This window comes from Priapulus caudatus, unplaced genomic scaffold (assembly GCF_000485595.1).
Source record: "Priapulus caudatus unplaced genomic scaffold, Priapulus_caudatus-5.0.1 Scaffold731, whole genome shotgun sequence".
NCBI classification, from domain to species: domain Eukaryota; kingdom Metazoa; phylum Priapulida; class Priapulimorpha; order Priapulimorphida; family Priapulidae; genus Priapulus; species Priapulus caudatus.
The window spans coordinates 137,112-159,588 of record NW_014577792.1 but is presented as its reverse complement, the minus strand read 5'-3'; the positions used below and the strand labels follow the sequence as shown (position 1 = coordinate 159,588).

At 39.3% G+C, this 22,477-nt stretch overlaps 2 protein-coding genes and 1 long non-coding RNA gene across 9 annotated transcripts in view; all 3 read left to right on the top strand.

The window, feature by feature from the left end:
* The first annotated feature begins 880 nt into the window (after positions 1–880).
* Positions 881–13,252, top strand: LOC106813154 (polycystic kidney disease protein 1-like 3). The gene is made up of 4 exons (XM_014817219.1): positions 881–993; positions 1,644–1,789; positions 2,328–2,858; positions 13,154–13,252. The coding sequence occupies exons 1-4, from the start codon at positions 984–986 to the stop codon at positions 13,250–13,252; spliced, it is 786 nt and encodes a 261-aa protein (XP_014672705.1). The 5' UTR covers positions 881–983.
* On the top strand, positions 5,086–11,279 carry LOC106813165. The gene is made up of 3 exons (XR_001394435.1): positions 5,086–5,238; positions 8,483–8,551; positions 11,157–11,279. It is a non-coding gene; the product is annotated as an uncharacterized LOC106813165 (long non-coding RNA).
* Positions 13,212–22,477, top strand: part of LOC106813162 (apoptotic chromatin condensation inducer in the nucleus-like) — a 29,727-nt gene continuing 20,461 nt past the window's right edge. For 2 of the 7 annotated variants that reach the window (XM_014817227.1, XM_014817226.1), the window contains exons 1-7: positions 13,212–13,972; positions 14,246–14,380; positions 18,158–18,295; positions 18,806–19,381; positions 19,569–19,813; positions 21,072–21,157; positions 21,603–21,654. In XM_014817227.1, the coding sequence (XP_014672713.1) occupies positions 13,798–13,972; positions 14,246–14,380; positions 18,158–18,295; positions 18,806–19,381; positions 19,569–19,813; positions 21,072–21,157; positions 21,603–21,654 (1,407 nt within the window). In that variant the 5' untranslated portion in view covers positions 13,212–13,797. Of the gene's footprint in view, positions 13,973–14,245; positions 14,381–15,663; positions 15,814–18,157; positions 18,296–18,805; positions 19,382–19,568; positions 19,814–21,071; positions 21,158–21,602; positions 21,655–22,477 lie in introns of those variants that run through there. The other 5 variants (XM_014817228.1, XM_014817232.1, XM_014817231.1 and 2 more) reach the window with 5 other exon arrangements.

The window sequence follows — 22,477 nt, the reverse complement described above, 5'->3', positions numbered from 1 at the left end:
GGAGGTATGGTGAGCTGGTAGGAGGTATGATGAGCTGGTAGGAGGTATGGTGAGCTGGTAGGAGGTATGGTGAGCTGGTAGGAGGTAGAGTGAGGTGAAAAGAGGTATGGTGAGCTAGCAGGAGGTAAAATTACAAAGGTATTCACGTAAGAATTTTAGAGCTAACAAAATACATGTTGTGTACACAAATTCAAACGCTCATAGAAAATCAGACAAAGTCTGCCCTCTGCATATTTGCAACGGAAATAATCTTGTTTTAGCAATTCCATAATCTTAGCTTATTTCGATAATTTTATTTTGTTTTAGCAATTCCATAATCCTATATAGCTTATTCCGATAATGGTAATTTTGAACTATAACGGGCGACTCGGTACCAAGAATATATTAGCTTTGAAGCCACACTGAAGGAAAATATGAACATGATATGCATCGTAATTTTTTAATTTTCGCAATACTATGTCATATATTATTTCCAGACATAATAAAGACAGGAGTGAANTATACAAACTCGTATCAGCTGTTCAACTTTCTACCGTGCCGTTAAGTGAAATGCTGGATGTTGACTAGTTGGACCTTCATTTACGTTATTTACCATTTAAATTCATATTAGAAAAAAATCTTATGTATTTCTTTATGTTTTTCGGGCAAGTGACTTTTGCCTCCGGGCAACCAGTTTCATAACCCACTTGCCCAAAAGGGCAAGTGGGAAAAAATATTTGCAGCACCCTGCTGTCTTGTTTTTAGTTTCTAGGTAACTTTTAACATTAAACGTAATACCGTAACTGCCTGTACAGTCGGTAATTCATTTACAGTTAGTACTGAAATTATTCTTGGTCGCTTGGTCTTTATATATATGCTACACCTATAAGACTTGTTATTTTTTATAGCTTAAAGATCAGCAATTCGGACAGAATGTTTTCATCAAGCAATATTTGGCACAGCAGCAGAAGACCTTCGAAATTCAGAAGGAACAAAAACGAAAAATGGAGGAAGGTAATACTTTTGGATTTTAAGATTAATGATGTTAGAAAAATATTTGTAATTATAAGTATCTTCATTATGTAAAAAATAACAAAGCATTCTGCGTCGTAAGAATATTCCTTGATCGACTCACTTATTTTCACAATATCCCATTTTATGTGTAAAATTTAAATAATAGTGGTATACTAGGCTTCCTCTAGCAGTAATTTAGTCTTAGCCACCGTGGCTAAATGAACCATAAAAACTTTTAGCCACAAAAGCAACTCATTAGCCACACTTTGTTTGAGAAACTCAGACAATAACACACAACACAATATGGATTGAACAGTTTATTGAGACATTAAATAGGGATCAATCCCAAAACATGCCGAACTGATAATGCTGACTGAGTGCTGCTGAGTGCTGACCCCCAAAAATTAGGCCAGAGGGTCAGCTGACCCTGAAAACATTCTTGAGCATTTGGCCAATAAAACAGTCTCAAAGTAATTGTTTATTTCCTTTTGCCAGCATGTGCTTTATCCTTTTAGCCACAATGCACATTTTTTAAGCCACTGCACTTTTTTTCGCCAAGAGGACCGTGGCGATCGTCTAGAGGAAAGGAAGCCTATAGGTATATAATAATGATGCAGTGTTTGTACACCTATGGTATCCAACTATTGCAGAGGAGTCTGCTCAGTCGGGTACAGATCATGGTGAGGAGTCGGTTGAAGAGGCAGGTACAAGCACGCCCACTACTCCTACAGCCCCTCCTGCTAAGCAGCGCCGACGGTCAAGACAGGATAGCACACCTAGAAAAGAGGATGCTGAGGTATCTGTCTGCACGTTTGGGAAGATGGGTGTTACTATACACACGCACGCGTGCACGCACACAGATATAAATATATATATATATATATATATATATATACAGTGTAGCCCCGTTATAACGCGATGGTTGGGGTCCATAAAATGTCATCGCGAAAAAAGCGGTGTCGCACTAAATCGGGGTTATATATATACGTGGCTATATGAGAGCAAAAAAAGGAGGTCCAACGACTCATCTCGTTATATCCGAATTCGCGTTAAATCGGGGCGCGTAAAATCGGGGTTCCACTGTATATATAAATTATATATATATATTGAGCTGGTGCAGGTGATGTAACATAAATCATTCTGGTTTATTTGCTTATGATACACACAACAAGGTTATAGTATGAAGTCATTAAAGTAATGAAGTGGTGAAGCATCATGGTATGTATATTGAGCCATTACATTTTGATTAAATGAATAATGTATATAATATCCTTGAATATATCCTACATGATAATTCCACGCAGATACTTAAATTTTGCGTACAAATTATACAGGTAGCACTTGAGCGTAGCACACTGCCTGACAACAATTCAAGCAACAAGGAAGAGAAGCATGTACCAATAAGTGAAGAGAATGAGCGCACAAGAGGAAGAAGACGAACAAGACTTTCTCGTGGCAGTATCCCACCTCTTGAATCTGAGGCTAAAGATAATGACAGTGGAACGACACAACAAATTGCTGCAAATAAGCAGGAAGAAGTACTGCCCCAGAACAAGACTATCAAAGAGAAGGAACGTGGATCTACACATAGAGAAATATCCAAACATTTGGAAATTGGCTCCGCCCCTGTAGAGGTACCTAAAAAAGATGATAGTGAGTCTGTTCCAGAAATATCCAAGCAGAAGGATGATGGGTCTGTCCCTCCAGAAATATCCAAGCAGAAGGATAGTGAGTCTGCCCCTCCAGAAATTACCAAACAGAAAGATAGTGAGTCTGTCCCTCCAGAAATATCCAAGCAGAAGCATAGTGAGTCTGCTTCTCCAGAAATATCCAAGCAGAAGCATAGTGAGTCTGCTTCTCCAGAAATTACCAAACAGATTAATATAGAGAGGAGAATTGATTCCCTTATTCAGGATACCACTGTCCAGGGCGCGACAAACCCGCTTGCCCGGGGCAATCAAAATTCGCCCCTGGGCAAGTAGCTTGAAATGGGGTTGTATCAAAAACTTGACTTGCTAGATGGCGCTGCGAGGCAAGTCGGCCACCGGCGCAGTGTTGCTAAGATAATACGATCCAGCCCCAAATAAACGTGAACATATTTTATTAATTTATTGTGAGAGTGTGGTGGGTTTTTAGCTCATCTGACGTACTCAGATGCAGCTTGTAGAATCGCATGAGCGTGCGTGCGTGCAAGCGTCAACAGTTGGGCACAAATCTTAACCACTCAACGTACGGTCACGATATTTGGGACGTCGGGTGGGATCATGAAAAGGACTCGGGATGACCGATTTGGGGGGTCAAGGGTCAAAGGTCAAGATGTGTAAACGGAGGGGGAATATTTCCCCCTTAACTCAAGGTATAGGAGGAAATACGGAATTGCGGCACAAATCTGAACGGCTCGACTCTTAATATTCGGTGTATAGTGTGATGGGCAGGAAACCCATCACCAGTGCGAAATTAGAGGTCAAAGGGCAGTGGGGGAAAGGTCAGATATCAGACATTTTTTGAGGACATGGCCTAATGGACAGAGTGAAAAACTTTTTTGTTTCAGCACTGACCTACCATTTTTATGACTTTATTGAAAGGACCATGAAATGTACTTACCACTGACGTGGAGAAGAGTAAGTGTCTGATAACCCTTTGACCCTCAAGAGGAGGGTTAAACATGGATTCCTGAACTGCCTCAATGATTTCACAGTGTTCTCATATTCATGGAACATCCATAATCTGGAAAGCCAATATGCCTCGATAGCCCAACGGCTACAGCACAGGATTACGACTCAAAGGTCCTTGAATCGAATCCCATCAGATTTTTTATTATTTACTTGTTTTCTGTATTTTTCTATCTTTTATCTATTTAACTATTTCTTTCCAATTAAGACAAATATTTACATGATTTATTTACAACAATTTCATAACAACAAATAATTTTTACAACAATTAAATTATTATTATTTTAATAGGGTTAGGGTTAGGGTCACAATGCACCATAAAACAGGAGTTTCAGGCACGCGATTTGTATCAACCAATGGGATTTGGGAGGTATGCAGAATGCAGAAGGTTGCTGAAATGATGTGTACGCAACTGCGTATTTGCATATCTGCGCCTAACAAAGGTGTCACTACGCACGACTTAAATGTTACGTTTATAACTGTAGCAAGTAGCAACAGACCTCAGATGACCCCAGATGCTCTGCGGCTCTTGTTGATAATTAGCTGACACTTAAAAAATTAAAAAATTTAAACAAACTGCGTGCTGTGTCCCAACATGAATATATTTTGTATACAAACTCGTATCAGCTGTTCAACTTTCTACCGTGCCGTTAAGTGAAATGCTGGATGTTGACTAGTTGGACCTTCATTTACGTTATTTACCATTTAAATTCATATTAGAAAAAAATCTTATGTATTTCTTTATGTTTTTCGGGCAAGTGACTTTTGCCTTCGGGCAACCAGTTTCATAACCCACTTGCCCAAAAGGGCAAGTGGGAAAAAATATTTGCAGCACCCTGCTGTCTTGTTTTTAGTTTCTAGGTAACTTTTAACATTAAACGTAATACCGTAACTGCCTGTACAGTCGGTAATTCATTTACAGTTAGTACTGAAATTATTCTTGGTCGCTTGGTCTTTATATATATGCTACACCTATAAGACTTGTTATTTTTTATAGCTTAAAGATCAGCAATTCGGACAGAATGTTTTCATCAAGCAATATTTGGCACAGCAGCAGAAGACCTTCGAAATTCAGAAGGAACAAAAACGAAAAATGGAGGAAGGTAATACTTTTGGATTTTAAGATTAAATGATGTTAGAAAAATATTTGTAATTATAAGTATCTTCATTATGTAAAAAATAACAAAGCATTCTGCGTCGTAAGAATATTCCTTGATCGACTCACTTATTTTCACAGTATCCCATTTTATGTGTAAAATTTAAATAATAGTGGTATACTAGGCTTCCTCTTCCTAACCCTAACCCTAACCCTAACCCTAACCCTGATCCTAACCCTAATCCTAACACTAGTGCTGCCACATTGCGGTACTGTCCCTCCACGCCCGGGGGATAGAATTTCCCTAAAGGTGGCGTTGTTGTCGAAGAGATGTGAAAAATGGCGGAGGTTGAGCAGGTTCTTGTTGACGGTAGGGAATTAAGCACACTCCGTGTAACTGATTTAAAAGCTGAACTTGAGAAAAGAGGGTTATCTAAGAGTGGCAGCAAAAAGGAATTAGCAGCACGTCTAAAACGAGTGAGTATATATCACGTGTAACATGATAAATAATGGTAAAATGTACTTCAGTTTCCTAGTATATTTTTGAATGGCTACGCTGAGTACGCGAATGCCACTGCATTCGCCCAATATTACAACTTACAAGCGCCGATGACGGCGATGTTACTACAGTAAAGACAATGTTAATTTCGCTACTCACAGACATGAGCTCCTGTATTCTATGATACGATCCCAATAGATGCTCGTCTCTTCAATACTACTAGTGCCAGTAGTGGACCGTTCCACTGATAAATTTGCAGTATTATGAGTACCGGTGGCGGTATATAATTACATCATGTTTACAACCGATTTTTTAACGACAATGTAAAGAATGTTTGTGTTGTGTGTTATCGCCTATGAGACGCTACTGTACTGGGATGCTCCTTTACAGCATATATCACTGCAGGCACCGCCACGCCACGTTGCGCAGCCACAAACACGGGATGTAATTACGAGTAGGTGTTAAATCATAACATAAGCGCCAAATTAGTAGACCACTTGCTTCATACATCTTGGATCTGTTTGTAGGAGACTGCTCAAACTTGTTAGAATAACTTGCGTTCCAATGGGTGCAACCTCCTTTACTCAGAGAATCTCGCGAAATCCTGATAGAATAGTATCAGGCAATATAATTGGGAGTTATTACATGATGGCACTGTATTTTTGATTAAAGGGAGAGTTTACTCTAGGTTCTAGGTTTATTTTCAGCTAATTTAGGTTATAATTATGCTATATATAAAAGTGTTCATATTGGTTCAATCACCATTAGAAATATTAACAAAAATTTTTTAAAACTAGACGGACTACAGTTTGATGCGACAACGCACCGGGGTTGGCGCCCTCAAGCGCCTTCACGATTTGATAAGTTGCGCGAAACACATTCCAGCCAAGGGCTTACCAGACCCAAAGGTGTTTCTTATTGTATTCCATTTAAAAGCAAAAGGCGTATCTGTAATATGCGTTATAAGTTAGCACATATAGTTTGCCAGTTATACTATGGATAAATTTGCTCCTAAACATGAATATCGTATCGCGTTTTAAATAGTATGTTACTGGTATAAATATTAATTCCCTTTGTGATTAGCTCTTCGGTCTGTAAACAGTGCAAAATAAATTGACAAATTGACGCAACTTTTTCGGCGGTCGGCAGCACCGCGGGGTGTCATGCGCCGCCGCTTCAAATTTCCCGCTAACGTTGATGTGTATTAATCTATAACAATTAAATTAGGTATCTAATAACAAATACCGTGTGGGTACTAGACTGATTTTGGTTATAACAGTAGTACAGTTTGTATGCCAGTAAAATCCTAGAGGTCTACTGTGCCCTTAGACCTGCACTACGAGGCAGGGGTAGAAAAGCAGCCTGCTGAAAGCGGGTGTTAGGATATGTTACTATAGCCACTTCTAATTTTAACATATATTTTTAAATTCAATTAGGTTAGAGTTAGGTTAGGGTTAGGGCACTTTTAGGTTTTTGCCATCATTACTTTATATCGTAATATATCGTAAAATATATGTTAAAATTAGAAGTGCTTAGTAAACATATCCTACAACCCCTTTCAGCCGGCTGCGGGTAGAAATAAGGAGAGAAAAAAGAGATGGTCCACGGGACCATCTAGTTTGAAATTTAGTTGGTCCTAAATTTTAGATGGTCCTCCTAAATTTCAAATTGTTCTCTAAAAGTAATGCGACGTGCAAGAAATTTACCGTTAAATGGGACCAAAATATTCAAAAGGTCTGTCTGACCATTGACCAAATCTGATGGTCCTCCTGATTATTTGATGGCCCCGGACCATCGGACCATCGCTTATTTCGACCCCTGCTACAGTAACGATCCACATTACAAACATAATGCATTCTACAAGAATCCTTTGTAACACAAAATTCTGTATTGTGAATCACCCATTTACTCCGATATAATTTGAGATTCATTCTTACAAAAGATTTCAGGGAAAGAAGGAGATAATCCCTCAAGCTACCCTAATACAAGCATAATTATGAGTGCCAATATATATGAGCCAGCATATATATTATGAATGCACAATTATGAGTGCAAGTGCGCACTGTGAAACATATATATTAATTATTTAATGATGTAGTACGGGAAATGGATTTTTGAGTAGAAGAAAACGCCCCATTAAAAATAACACAAGTGTATTTTCGTTTTGTGTTGTGAGCAAAGTTGTCATAATTTACAATTAATATATAGGTGATTTTACGTAACACCAGTTATTGTAACAAGGGGTATTACTGTAAATCTAATCACTACTTATGATGTTAAGTTCTGGTTTGGGGAAGGTTTGTGAGTACATGATCCCCTAATCTATTATTTTTTAAATGGAATAGTAGACTATCAATCTTAAATAACTTGTACTTGAGAATTATTAGTATGCGTACGGATTTATCATGGCTTCCTCTAGTGGTAGAAATTCAGTTTGTTTGATTAAAGTTGCATGTTTTTAGTAGTTGGGTACCGCGAAATTTGTATTTTACCAAAGTGTCTTACCGTGATGTCTTACCAAGTCAACTTGTGTGGTATTACCGCGGTATACCGCGATTTCAAGAACATGTCAGAAGAATATAACTCGAAGGTCAAAGACTTGTGGCGGGCTTTATTGATCGCGCCCCGTTCTCCCATCAAAGGCACCGCTGCCGCGCTGATAGAAAAACGCCTGGCAGTCGCCGCGTCGCGTTATTCTTGTAATCTGCTATATCTTGTAATTCCTTTGGAACAAACATGAGCGAGAGTAGGAGTGTCGTACGGCTAGAACCAGTCTGAAGTAATGAACTTAAATGAAGTATGTACAAATAAAACAGCGCAGACTATTTACTAGGCATATAGAATAGGTGCTGGAGATACGCGAATATAGCGTGAATGGTGTCGATCGACGGAGATGAATTTATAAAGCTATGCAATGACGAGGAAGTGAAATAAAATTGATGTGATAAAAATAGCTAAAGAAGCCGGTACACCACTACACCACACAAAGTACCGCGGTACGTACCGGTACAGGTCACGTACCGCGGTATACCGGTAATACTGCGCACCTCTAGTTTTTAGTAATTAAAATGATACAGGTATTTCAGTTCTTATTTCCAGTTTTGTTATAAATACATATTATCTCATGTAAAAAAAAAATGTTGGAAATTGGACCTAAAGTTGAGTTATGATGCAGTAGTTGGATTGTTCAGTCAGTGAGATGTTTTCTGGTTTGTTTTCTAGCAATTGACACTAGAAAGTCTTCAGAGTTCTGCTGTTGAAAGTGATGAGGATCATGTTCCAAATTTAGGAGTAAGTTTACTTGTTGAGTATGTAAGTTTGTTATTAGTTGCACACATGCATACACATGCCCAAAGCATGCATGCATGCATGCACACATATAGGGTTCTTCCCTGGAATTTTAGAAGGGACGACATTTATGGACAGATGGGGAGGACTCGGGAGGTGGTTGTACCAATTGAAGATGTACATCATGCTGTGAAATGCATGACTGTGTTGGAATTGTCAAATGTCAGCGGACGAATTTCGCAATTTTAGCCACTTGGGCATAAAATGCGGAGTGCCTAAAAAATCTACTGTGCTAAAATGAATTCTAAACGTGCAATTTTTTTGTACAACAAATTTACTTTTTTGAATATTTACATACACTTTTTGGGCATACTATTACTACTAATCGTTGGAATGAGCTTATGTTGTGATTTATGAAAAATATATTCTTTCCGTGATCAACAGTGATAATGTATGCGGTGTATGCTATAAATTTCCACTCGCAGAAAATAGCAAGTGCTTATATTTTCTACTCGCAATTTCTTAATAATAATAATATTGACACGCATTTTGCGAGTTAGCAATAGGGAAATTCGAGCCCTGAATGTGAACAAAGCTGGAAATTGCAAATCAATTAAGCAATTAGGGCATGTTTGGAAGGTTTATGGGATGTCGCTAATTAACTTCAGCATTGAAGGCATGTCAGACTCAACTCAGATCATTAGAGGCCTGGAGAGAACTGTGGTATATATATATAATATATATATATATATATATATATATATATATATTATCGAATACAAGTTACCAGTAATGACTAATGTGCCTAATATAGAGAGGAGAATTGATTCCCTTATTCAGGATACCACTGTCAGGGCGGCGACAAACCCGCTTGCCGGGGCAATCTAAATTCGCCCCTGGGCAAGTAGCTTGAAATGGGGTTGTATCAAAAACTTGACTTGCTAGATGGCGCTGCGAGGCAAGTCGGCCACCGGCGCAGGTGTTGCTAAGAATAATACGATCCAGCCCCAAATAAACGTGAAGCGATATTTTATTAATTTATTGTGAGAGTGTGGTGGGTTTTTAGCTCATCTGACGTACTCAGATGCAGCTTGTAGAATCGCATGAGCGTGCGTGCGTGCAAGCGTCACAGTTGGGCACAAATCTTAACCACTCAACGTACGGTCCACGATATTATGGGACGTCGGGTGGATCATGAAAAGGACTCGGGATGACCGATTTGGGGGTCAGGGGTCAAAGGTCAAGATGTGTAAACGGAGGGGGAATATTTCGCCCCTTAACTTAAGGTATAGGAGGCAATAACGGAATTGCGGCAGCAAATCTGAACGGCTCGACTCTTAATATTCGTGTATAGTGTGATGGGCAGGAACCCATCACAGTGCGAAATTGGAGGTCAAAGGGCAGTTGGGGGAAAGGTCAGATATCAGACATTTTTTGAGGACATGGCCCTAACGGACAGAGTGAAAAACTTTTTGTATTCAGCACGCGACCTACCATTTTTATGACTTTATTGAAAGACCATGAAATGTACTTACCACTGACGTGGAGAGAGTAAGTGTCTGTAACCGCTTTGACCCTCAGGAGAAGGGTTAAACATGGATTACTCAACTGCCTCAATGATTTCAGCAGTGATTCTCATATTCATGAAGCATCCATAAATCTGGAAAGCCAATATGCCTCGATAGCCCAACGGCTAGCAGCACAAGGATTAGCGGGCTCAAAGGTCCTTGGATCGAATCCCATCAGATTTTTTATTATTTACTTGTTTTCTGTATCTTTTATCTATTTAACTATTTCTTTCCAATTAAGACAAATATTTACATGATTATTTACAACAATTTCATACAACAAATAATTTGTTACAACAATTAAAATATTATTATTTTAATAGGGTTAGGGTTTAGGGTCACAATGCACCATAAAACAGGAGTTTCCGAGGCACGGCGATTTGTATCAACGCAATGGGATTTGGGAGGTATGCAGAATGCAGAAGGTTGCTGAAATGATGTGTACGCAACTGGCGTATTTGCATATCTGCGCCTAACAAAGGTGTCACTACGCACGAACTTAAATGTTACGTTTATAACTGTAGCAAGTAGCAACAGACTCAGATGACCCCCAGACGCTCTGCGGCTCTTGTTGATAATTAGCTGACACTTAAAAAATTTAAACAAACTGCGTGCTGTGTCCCAACATGAATATATTTTATATACAAACTCGTATCAGCTGTTCAACTTTCTACCTGCGCGTTAAGTGAAATGCTGGATGTTGACTAGTTGGACCTTTCATTTTACGTTATTTACGCATTTAAATTCATATATGAAAAAAAATCTTATGTATTTCTTTATGTTTTTCGGGCAAGCTGATCTTTGCCTCCGGGCAAACCAGTTTCATAACCCAATTGCCCAAAAGGGCAAGTGGGAAAAAATATTTGCAGCACCCTGCCTGTCTTGTTTTTAGTTTCTTAGGTAACTTTTAACATAACGTAATACCGTAACTGCCTGTACAGTCGGTAATTCATTTTTTATCAGTAGACTGAAAATTATTCATGGTCGCTTGGTCTGTTACTAATATTGCTACACCTATAAGACTTGTTATTTTTTTATAGCTTTAAAAAGATCAAGCAATTCGGATAAAGACATGTTTTCTGATCAAGCAATATTTAGGCCACGAGCAGCAGAAGAGCGCTTCGAAAATTCAGAACAGGAACAAAAACGGAAAATGGAGGAAGGTAATACTTTTTGGATTTTAAGATTATATGATGTTAGAAAAAGATATTTGGTAATTATAAGTACATCTGTCATTATGTAAAAAATAACAAAGGCATTCTGCATTCGTAAGAATATTCCTTGATCGGACTCACTTATTTTAACAATTATCCATTTTATATGTTTAAAAATTAAATAATAGTGTATACTAAGCTTCCTCTAGCAGTAATTTAGTCTTAGCCACCGTGGGCTAAATGAACCATATAAAACTTTTAGCCAAAAGCCAACTCAGACAATAAACACACAACACAATAGGATTGAACAAGTTTATATGAGACATATAAATAGGGATCAATCCCAAAAACATGCCGGAAGCTGTATAATTTGCTGGACTGAGTGGCTGCTGAGTGCTGACCCCCCAAAATAATAGGGCCAGAGGTAGGTCAGCTGACCCTTGACAAACATTCTTGAGCATTTGGCCAATAAAACAGTGCTCAAAGTTAATTGTTTATTTCCTTTTGGCCAGCATGTGCTTTATCCTTTTAGCCACAATGCACACATTTGTTTAAGCGCACTGCAGCTTTTTTTCCGGCGCAGAGGACGGCGTGGCGATCGCTAGAGAGAAAGGAAAGCCTATAGTATATAATATGATGCAGTGTTTGTAGCACCTATGGTATCCAACTATTGCAAGCAGGAGTTGCTGTCGGCGCTACAAGTCATGGTGGTAGCGTGAGTCGGATGACCGTGAAGGAGTCGGCTTGAAGAGGCAGGTACAGCACGCCACTACTCCTACAGCCCCTCCATGCTAAGACAGGCCGGACAGGTCAGACAGGATAGCAACACGCATAGAAAAGAGGATGCTGTGGTATTACTGGATCCTGCCACGTTTGGGAAGATTGGGTGTTACTTATACACACGAGCACGCAGTTGCACGCACACAGATATAATATATATATATATATATATAGTATATATATATACAGGTAGCCCCGTTATAACGGCCGATGGTTGGGGTCGCATAAAATGTCATGCGCCGAAAAAAGCGGTGTCGCCACAAATCGGGTTATATATATACGTGGCTTATATGAGGAGCTAAAAAAAGGTAGGTTCCAACGGACTCATTCTCGTTTATATCCCGAATTCGCGTTAAATCGCGGTGGCGCGTAGACATCGGGGTTCCTGTTATTATCTTTAATTGGAGCGGTCAGGAACGTTTGTTTAGTCTATCATATCAGGGATATTACTGGGATTATTCATGCTAATGTATTTATAACAAGTAGCTCTAAGAGTGTGATTGCGCAGCGTTGAGTGCTAACATAAATCATTATGACGTCAATTTGCTATGGCTATTACACATGAACGTAGGTAGTTAAAAGTCTTAAAGTAATGATGTGCAAAGCTCATGATTAAGGCCATTACATTTTGATTAAATGAATAATTGTATATAATATCCTTGAATATTAATCCTACATGATAAATTCCACGCAGATACTTAATATTTGGTACAATTATAGCAGGTAGCAAGCTTTGAGGCGTAGCACACCTGCCTGACAACAATTCAAGCAACAAGGAAGAGAAGCATGTACCATAAGTGAAGAGAATGAGCGCACAAGAGGAAGAAGACGAACAAGACTTTCTCGTGGCAGTATTCCACCTCTTGAATCTGAGGCTAAAGATAATGACGCAGTGGAACGACACACAACAAATTGCTGCAAATAAGCAGGAAGAAGTACTGCCCAGAACAAAATATCAAAGAGAAGGAACGTGGATCTACCACATAGAGAAATATCCAACATTTGAAATTGGCTCCGCCCCTGTAGAGGTACCTAAAAAAGATGATAGTGAGTCCTGTTCCAGAAATATCCAAGCAGAAGGATGATGGGTTGTCCCTCAGCAAATATCCAAGCAGAAGGATAGTGAGTCTGCCCCCCCCAGAAATTACCAAACAGAAGATAGTGAGTCTGCTTCTCCAGAAAATATCCAAGCAGAAGCATAGTGAGTCTGCTTCTCCAGAAATATCCAAGCAGAAGGATAGTGAGTCTGCCCCTCCAGAAATTACCAAACAGAGAGATAGTGAGTCTGCCCCTCCAGAAATATCCAAGCAGAAGGATAGTGGGTCTGTCCCTCCAGAAATCTCCAAGCAGAAGGATAGTGGGTCTCGCCCCTCAGAAATATCCCAAGCAGAAGGATAGTGGGTCTGTCCCTCCAGAAATCTCCAAGCAGAAGGATAGTGGGTCTGCCCCTCCAGAAATTACCAAGCAGAAGGATGATGGGTCTACCTCTCCAGAAATATCAAAACAGCAGGATAGTGGGTCTGACTCTCCAGAAATATCCAAGCAGCAAGATTCTTCGTCTGCCCCTCCAGAGCCAACTAAGACAACCAAGGTGCATGATATCAGTGTAGCATCAGGAGAAGCCCCATGTATTATTGGCAAAGCACAGGTACAGTCAGATGAGAACAAGCTGACTGAAAGTTCCATTAATACTGCAACAGTGGAGCCTAATGCAAAACAACGAGATCAGTCGAATGAAGACCAATCTATGCAACAAAAACCCATTATTATGGAAAAACCTGCAGAAGAAATTAAGCGAGCACGAAAGCCGAGGGATTATTGGGCTGAAGCTGGTAGACACAGTCATCCCATCGTTGTTCCTCAAGCTGCAAAACCAGCAAAGGAAGTGCAGAGTGCAGGACCACCAACATTATACCGAGAAGGTAGGTCTACCATAAGTAATTCTTGTAAACATTTGTGAGGGTTTAACAGCAGGAGCCTTCTATGACATGCACGAAGCTACATGTGGTAGTTCACTACAGGCGTTAATTAGCCAATGGGTCTTTTCCTAGTACCAGTATAGCAAATGTCTTGCATTATTCTGGCATGATTGTGTGTTGGTGTGCCGTAATAATGGGTTTCACAGTTATGCGTTTGGTGTCAAAAATTCATGCGCAGAATACATTTTTATGCCGTGTTGAATCTGGACTCTGCAGGTGTGAGCGAAGTACAGTTGTCGGGGATGAAAGAGGAGGAAGAAGTACCTGAAGGACCACCAAAGCTGGATGAGAGCATCCAAGAACGCGATCGCTCCATGATGGAAGTAGATGTGGAACCTGCTACTATCACTGGTAGGGTAACTAACTTTATGTACAACAATAATTAAATGTAGGGAAAATTCTCTAATGGTTTCAATTTTTTATATCATTAGCTGTGAATGCTATATCTTGGAATTACCAAGATGATCAAAGTGTAGTATTGTACCAAAAAATTTATTGAGTTTTTATTCACAGTAGAAACAAATGTATCATATAGATAAAAAAAAAAATTTAGACTTGCACGTACATACTTTCAGGCATCTGCTGAATTTCAATACATTTATATATTGTGAAGCAGCGGAGCATTCACTATTATCAAAAGTATATGCAAACTATATGCTGACTAGGGACAAGCTTATTGGGAATTGTATGGTTTTAGAAATATAATGAAATGTCAGTTCACACTGCTTAGGGCCATAACATCTTCACTAAAATCTACAACTAATTCTTGTTTCTGATGTAAATAAAAAGCTAATTTATTCGGTTCTCACTCTTGGGTCAACTTTAATTTTGTAGGGCAAAGTAAGCATTGTCTTTGGTTTCATAAGAAATTGTTAGGGTTACAAGGCAAATGTGTCCTTTAAATAATTAGCACGAATACAGGTTGTGTTTTACCAACACCTTTAATGTTGGACAGGATCAGCTACCTGCACAACATTAAATTTTAAGAAAGGGCACAGATACAAACCAGGTTGGGCAGCCGTTGTATTTCCCCACTGTGAACATCAGTCAATGTTTAAAGCACAAGTAAGGAGGTCATTTACCGTCAGTGCTGTAACAAAATTCGAGCCCTGTGAATATGTATGGTGTATTACATTTATTTTAACCGCATTGCATAGATTCATGTGATGTGCATATGTACCTTCATGTATTCGTGTACAGATAGAGATTTTTACAGACAAACTTGTGAAGGAAAATATTTTGTGTACTGACAACTGAGAAATGCTTTCAAATATATAGAACTGGGAAAGTGGCAACACTGGTTATACCCAAGGGTTATACCCAATATCAGGTCGCTATTTTGGTCAAAATATATAAATAATAAATAATCATAAGTTGTATTATGCTAGGAAGTTGCGTGGAAATGACCTAAAGTGTACTACAGGCGTAAATAATCTTATACCAGAGCACGTATATAATAGAAGCGTAGTAATATAAAGAAGTACGTATATAGTACAAGCAATGTAAGTACTAAGCAGAGCACGTATATGTGCTATACGTGCTCTGCTTACAGCCTTACACCAAATGTGGCCGAGATTGTCACTAGATGGCAGCACTCAATTTTCCAAATTTGTTGGTGGTCTTTTGTTTGCGTAGCTCTGACTTCACATTTACCCGTGCATGAATGAGTGGATCCGTTTACCAGCATTATAGCTGCTGATCATTACTGCAACGGTTTGACGTTATATTGATAACCCAGTTTTGTCAAGAAATGTTGGTTATTGATGGATTTATACATAGTTCGTGTAATTATGCATAGATATATGTTTGTTGATAGGATTTATTAGCCAAATTCGCCGGTGTTATGTATTGATTATTCGCATTCTGGGCTGTCTTTCGCCTAGTACATAATGTAACCTTTTCTGCTTTTGTCACAATAGTATCTGTGTATCGTCTGAACTTAGGATTTGTGCAGTAATTACCAAATTACACACATAGAACGGTTTAAATTCTATACAGTTATCCTTGCCATACGCCTGTTTTAGGAGTTGAGAGCAAGTCGAAGGTGTAGATTACACTGTAAAGTGTAAACTAATCATAGTGACCCCAAGTATATTCTTATGTATAACTAATTTGACAGGTTTAAGGTACTAAATTGTGCTATCGACCATACGTGAATCAGTCAATGCAGCTTACGATATATTACGTGTAATTAGCCTGTGCTGAAATGCAGAACATCAGACGAAATTTTGTGAGATCGCATGCAAAATGCACGCGCTGCGAATGCGGCCCGTACGCCGCTATTGGCGCGAAAAAAAACCTACCGTTCCCTTCTACATGGCTTTACCTTGCTACTGATATGTGTATACATTCACTTTAATCGTAATTCACTTCTTAAAAGATTGTTTTTCAGAAACCCCGCTTCATTTAACTTTAGTAAATTACGTTCGCCATTTACAAACAATCAGACAAATCAGACCAGCTTATTGAAATAGTGCAAGTAAAATGCGTTTAATTACAACATAGGTTAATCCTGGGTTAGTTAGGCCAAAACAAAATATATGTGTGGTTACCGTTACATGCCGGGAAAAAATGTGGTAGGTAGGTAGGGGAAACATTTTATTTTCTTGAAATATTTTATTTACAAACCATGTCCGAAGGATGTGCGTTATGCCTTTTGAAGCAGGAACTGTCCAATTCATATTTTTTTTTTATTTTTTATTTTTGACTAAAGAAAATTGACAATAAAATGTTTAGGGTCGCTGGGAATAAATAGGGTCGGTCGGGAAACAGTAACCACACCTGTATTTTGTTTTGGCCTTATCTGTAAACCTTGCCTGTTGTGAATCATTTCAGGAGTAGATAATAGGGAAGGAGTGTGACTTCAATAAACAAGGGAAATTCGTTATTTACTAGCCTTATAATACCTACGATTTACTACGCGTAACTCATCCAACTTGAGCTCGAATCGTACACAGTACATTCGCCTAGCATCGTGCGAAATCGTTTCTTCGTATACACCCGCAATCCGGAGATACAGATTAAAACGTGCGACACGATTCTCCATTCTGTTGGCAGCAAATCAACTCCATAACTCGCCTAACTTGAAACAATAGGCAGCTACTAACGACTCTTGCGCCCTCGGCAATGCGGTGTGGCTCGCTGGGAGATTAGAGCTGGAGCTGCTGCTGATTGCGGTGGGCGTGCATGCGTGGGGGGCATACCAGCTGTAAATAAGTCAAAGATTAGCTCGCCGAGTGTTGCGTCGATGTCCAATCTCCCAGCGAGCCACACTGCATCGCCGAGGGCACAAGAGTGTGTAAACCTTGCCTGTTGTGAATCATTTCAGGAGTAGATAATAGGGAAGGAGTGTGACTTCAATAAACAAGGGAAATTCGTTATTTACTAGCCTTAAAATACCTACGATTTACTACGCGTAACTCATCCAACTTGAGCTCAAATCGTACACAGTACATTCGCCTAGCATCGTGCGAAATCGTTTCCTCGTATACACCCGCAATCCGGACTAAAACGTACGACACGATTTTCCATTCTGCTGCCAGCAAACTCGATGCGTTTTGCGCCGAAATTTAAACAAAAGGCAGCTACTAGCCACAGCTTGCTCTCTCGGCGAGGCGGTGTGGCTCGCAGGAAGATTGGACATCGACGCAACACTCGGCAAGATAACCTTTGACCAGGCATACAGCTACATACCGGCATACAGCTGGTATGCCCCCCACGCACGCACGCCCACCGCAATCTCCCTGCGAGCCACACCGCCTTGCCGAGAGAGCAAGCTGTGGTTAGTGGCTGTCTTTTGTTTAAATTTCGGCGCAAAACGCATCGAGTTTGCTGGCAGCAGAATGGAAAATCGTGTCGTACGTTTTAATCTATATCTCCGGATTGCGGGTGTATACAAGGAAATGATTTCGCACGATGCTAGGCGAATGTACTGTGTACGATTTGAAGGTTTTAAAGTTTATTTTATGTCACAAATCATTCGTGTTAGTACTGCACATTTGTTCACTAAATTTAAGAAATGAAAGGTCCTCCACAAGGAATACATGGTTAGGACAATTTCTGGATTTTATATTAATTTTATCTCAATATTTTATGTAATTGAATTTGATAATGTAAAATGTTTTATAGAATTGCCGGAAGACACAGCAACTCCTAAAGGAAGTCAGGAGAAGCATGGAGTGAATCTGTCAGGTGAGCAAAGTGATGGAAGCAAGCCACATGCTGAAGAGGATATATCTGTAAAAGAAGTCCAAGAGCAGTATAAGGGTAGGTGATGATGTGGAGCGAATATCATTGTTGTGTTTCGTAGATATAACCATATTAGTTATTAGCTAAAAAAAATATCATGTCCATGCAATAGAACTTACTACTCGTTGAGGGTTTCCTCCACAAAATTATTTTTCCCTCGTAATAAGGGTGTGTTACCATGGATGGGTATAACAGGATTGCTTGTCGGCTATTTTATGTCACGTTTTAAGGAATTGATACTATCTTATCCTCAAGCAAGGCATTACCATACATAGAGGGAATATAAACGTGGCAGTTATATCAAACCATTTTTTACAACCTATGTTAAAATTATACTTTTTCTGTATAGTGTTTGCCTATTAAATCAGAAGGCATGAAGATTTCTTTCTCCACCTTATATCATGGCAATAAAATTGATCTTATGCATGAGAATTACTTGTATTTTATTGTAAGTTGATCCGATCAGCACATCCATGCTGAGCTGATCTATAAGTTACTAATTGATATGCAACCCTATTTTTGTCATAGATACCCAAGAGGAAGATATTGAACAGAAACTCAGTGCAAAGAGGCAGGAGACAGTTGATGAGGTGGGTGACAAAAACAAAACAGAAGACACGTCGTTAATTGAGGACATGGCTGAAAGGAAGAGAAAGGGAAAACAGAGAAGAAGAGAAGAGAACCAAGATACACTTGAAGAAAATGCTGATCTTGTAGGTGTTCGTTCCTTACAGAACACAAGTCAACTGCAGGCAGTACATGAAGATAAACCAAAAAGGAAACCAGAAAAGGTGAAACTCAAAAGAGGTCCAATAATTGAGATGCATGAGGATGAGGCTAATACACCGTCTCAGGATTCGGATCAGGTCACCGAACAACAAGAGATGGAAAGTCCACAAAGGGATTGTGAACAAATAGATAAGGTGAAACAGGAGAGCTTAAACATTGAGTCTACGGAAAGAAGACAGGAAGTCAGGAAACCTGAGAAAGAAGAAGTCAAGGTTATGGAGAAAGAAGGAGTGGACGAAGTTAAAAAAGAAGAAGTCAGTGAGGTTGAGACAGATGGCAAAGAAGCTGAGAAAGAAGAAGTTAGGGAAGACAGAGGTACATCTCATTTCACAAGCTATTCATAACGTTGGGTGCATATTAGAACCAAATAGAATTATTTAGTAAAATGTTGTATACTATTGTGAGAAAGGAAATACTTTGAGTCAATGTGTAATTTTATATAGTCCTATTACACAGTTGTTTACTTGTTTAACTGTGTAGTCACTCTCATAATTCCTTTCAGGGTCTAGGTCACGGGCAAGTTCTAGGGGTAGATCCAGGTCTGGATCTAGTTCAAGGTCAGGATCATGGTCAGGTAGTCGATCACGATCATATTCAAGGTCATTGCCCAGATCACTGTCAAGGTCTCCACCAAGATCACGATCATTTTCGCGTCATCGGTCATTTTCTAGATCACGGTCTCGATCGAAAGATAGCTCTGTTTCAAGGTCACGGTCACGGTCACAGTCAACACAACCTGAAGCAAAGGTATGAAGTTTGCTTAAAATAATAATATATATAATTATCGTGTTGTAATGTTTGTAAGCTCAAATCGCTAATATCGAGAAGAGCGGACATATTATTGACAATTTTGCAAACGTTTACACATCACAAATTGAAATTGCATGTCAGTGATTTCATATTAAATATTTATACAGGGGTAGAAATTAGTTTGAAAATTCACAGGCCTGCCGGGCCTGTAGGTAAGGGATTTTACAGGGCCGCCAGGCAAATTACAGGCCCGCATCATTCCCTGGATACCGCAGCATTTAAAAAAAATAAAAGACTGAAATTGTAAATTTTTACAATGGTTTACGTTTATACTCACAAACCGGCATTTAGGTATGTCTCCATCATCATCATACACGCGCACGCATTCACACACACCCACACTGATCATTTACTGTGTGGATCATACATCTTGAATGATAAAGCTGAGGTTTTGGACATATAGGGCAGAGAAAAACAACGCTCCGTAGGGTCGGTTAGTTGATTTCATGGCAAGAGCAAATAAAAAGGTTGAGTAATGTAAATATCTAAGGAACCAGCCAAATCAGGCAAAGATAGGTTGAGTTTTTCCTTGCAGACATGAAAGTTGAGCACACACACCCCACCTCACCTCACCTCACCTCACCTACACTTACATCACCTCACACGCACACACACCCATACACTCGCCTCATCTTGAGTTTGTGGCTTGCTGGATATGGCATTGACTGCTTTAGTCACAGCTTGTCATGTCTTTTTATGGGTGATACTCCATTAGGAGTGTTCCCAACATTAATGTCATTAATGGTCATACTAACATATATATATATATATATATGGTCATGGTCATATATTAGTTTGTGGTTTAATGTCATTTAGGTTAGGGTTAGGGTTAGGATTATCAATCATTAATGATATCAAAGTTGGGAACACTCGTAATGGAGCGTTGGCCCTTTTTATTAACTACAGCTGCCAGTTGCCAGCAAAACTTCCAAACAGTCCTCTTTCTCTGTCCCACTTCATATAGCTGTCCACTGCTTCATATTACATATGACAGCTTTTACACAATGTCATATTTCATATGACAGCTTCATATTCACTGTCCACTGAACCCCTTAGCATTCGTCAACATTGCATAATCAATGGGCCTATTATGCTTTTAACTCTTACTTTGTGGTCCAGCTGATGTCCTAATAATATGGTGTCCAAGTTCAATGGTGGTCTGCTATTGTAAAAAAATCATTTTTATTATTTTTAGCATGTTTTGCCTGTTGCCCGTGGGACAGATGGGAAGGAGAATTCAGTGGAAGTCGAATCACCTAAAAGTGACAAAAAATCTCAAAAGTAAGTATAAGTTTCTTTATGATCCACCGACCCCAGCCACCCATACCTCTCTTACTTAGTTCTTCAGTATCGCAACAATTAACTTCTAATTGGCAACCAGCAGACAAAAGTGAATTTCGTTTGAGTGATGTAGTGGTTGTAGACTGGTACAGCATCTCTGTTTCTTGATGCAAGCTGCCATTGAGCACGTGTAGGGACTTTTTTTTAGAGAAATCTTCATTATTGCATATTTTAGTGAAAGTACTAAGGTGAGAGTGCTCAAAGAAATGTTAGCCTTACAGTAGACACTTGCTGTTCAGCAAGCAATACCAGTAATATTGTACATAATGGTTGGAAAAATTCTTTAACGGTCAGAAAGACTGTTCGAAATCTTCACTTTGAAACGCATTTTACTATTTTAGTCATTAATTGATGTTAGGGCTCAGAGGGATTTCTATTGTTTTAGGGTTGAGGTTGTTGAAGAGGAGGCAATGCAAGTAGACAAGACAGAAAAAGAGGTAATTTTTTATGCTCTTCATTTAGCGTGTGCACATGTATGTAGCCAATTTTTGTTAAATGTAGGTCAGTAGGGTAGCAAAAATCAATATGAAGGAACTAATATCAGTACGAATCCAAGTACTGTACATACTGGCTCATAGGATGCAATCCTATAAGATGCATAAGTGTGCATCTAGAAACATCCTGCATCTTACCAGCCAAAGATCTTTCGATAAGAATTTCCAGCTTTAAAATGACCCCAGTTGTATTTAATTGAACGTGTTACTGATTATATAAACATGGCACTGGCATTCACAGCAACATGTTTTTAGGCAACAATGCTTCTTGCAACTTTAAAGCTAATCATATGCATTTTCTCTATTTTTACTTTTACGTTATATATAAGCATTGATCAGCCTTGTGTTATATTGCTGAGTCGTCTGGGGCACTATCTGTGTAACAATGTAAATAATACTGGAGGTCAGTGATTAAGGCTAAATAAGGGTGCAAAATTTTTGGTAGGTTAGTCTGCTTTAAATTTTTCCCCTTAAATTACTTATGTTAAATCTTATCATCTGCGCATCTTATGGGTAGAAAAATACAGGACAAATACACCCCGGACAATCACCCCCCGGGCAATTACCCCCGGACATTTACTCACTTGGTGTTTATTATTCATTGTTGAACAGTGATACAGGAAGGAGGTCGAGGAGGAAGGAAGAAGGTGGTGGAGGAGGGGGAGAAGGTGGGGAGAAGGTGGTGGAGGAGGAGGGGGAGAAGGTGAAGAGAAGGTGGTGGAGGAGGAGGAGAGGAGGTGGAGGAAGAGGAGGAGGAAGAGGAGGA

What these genes read in the sequence shown, in the direction of transcription:
- LOC106813154 (XM_014817219.1), top strand. An exon ending in CTAGAAAAGAGGATGCTGAG is followed by an intron (nt 1,790 to 2,327) that starts GTATCTGTCTGC and finishes CAAATTATACAG; the next exon opens with GTAGCACTTGAGCGTAGCAC. An exon ending in GTGAGTCTGCTTCTCCAGAA is followed by an intron (nt 2,859 to 13,153) that starts ATTACCAAACAG and finishes GTCCCTCAGCAA; the next exon opens with ATATCCAAGCAGAAGGATAG.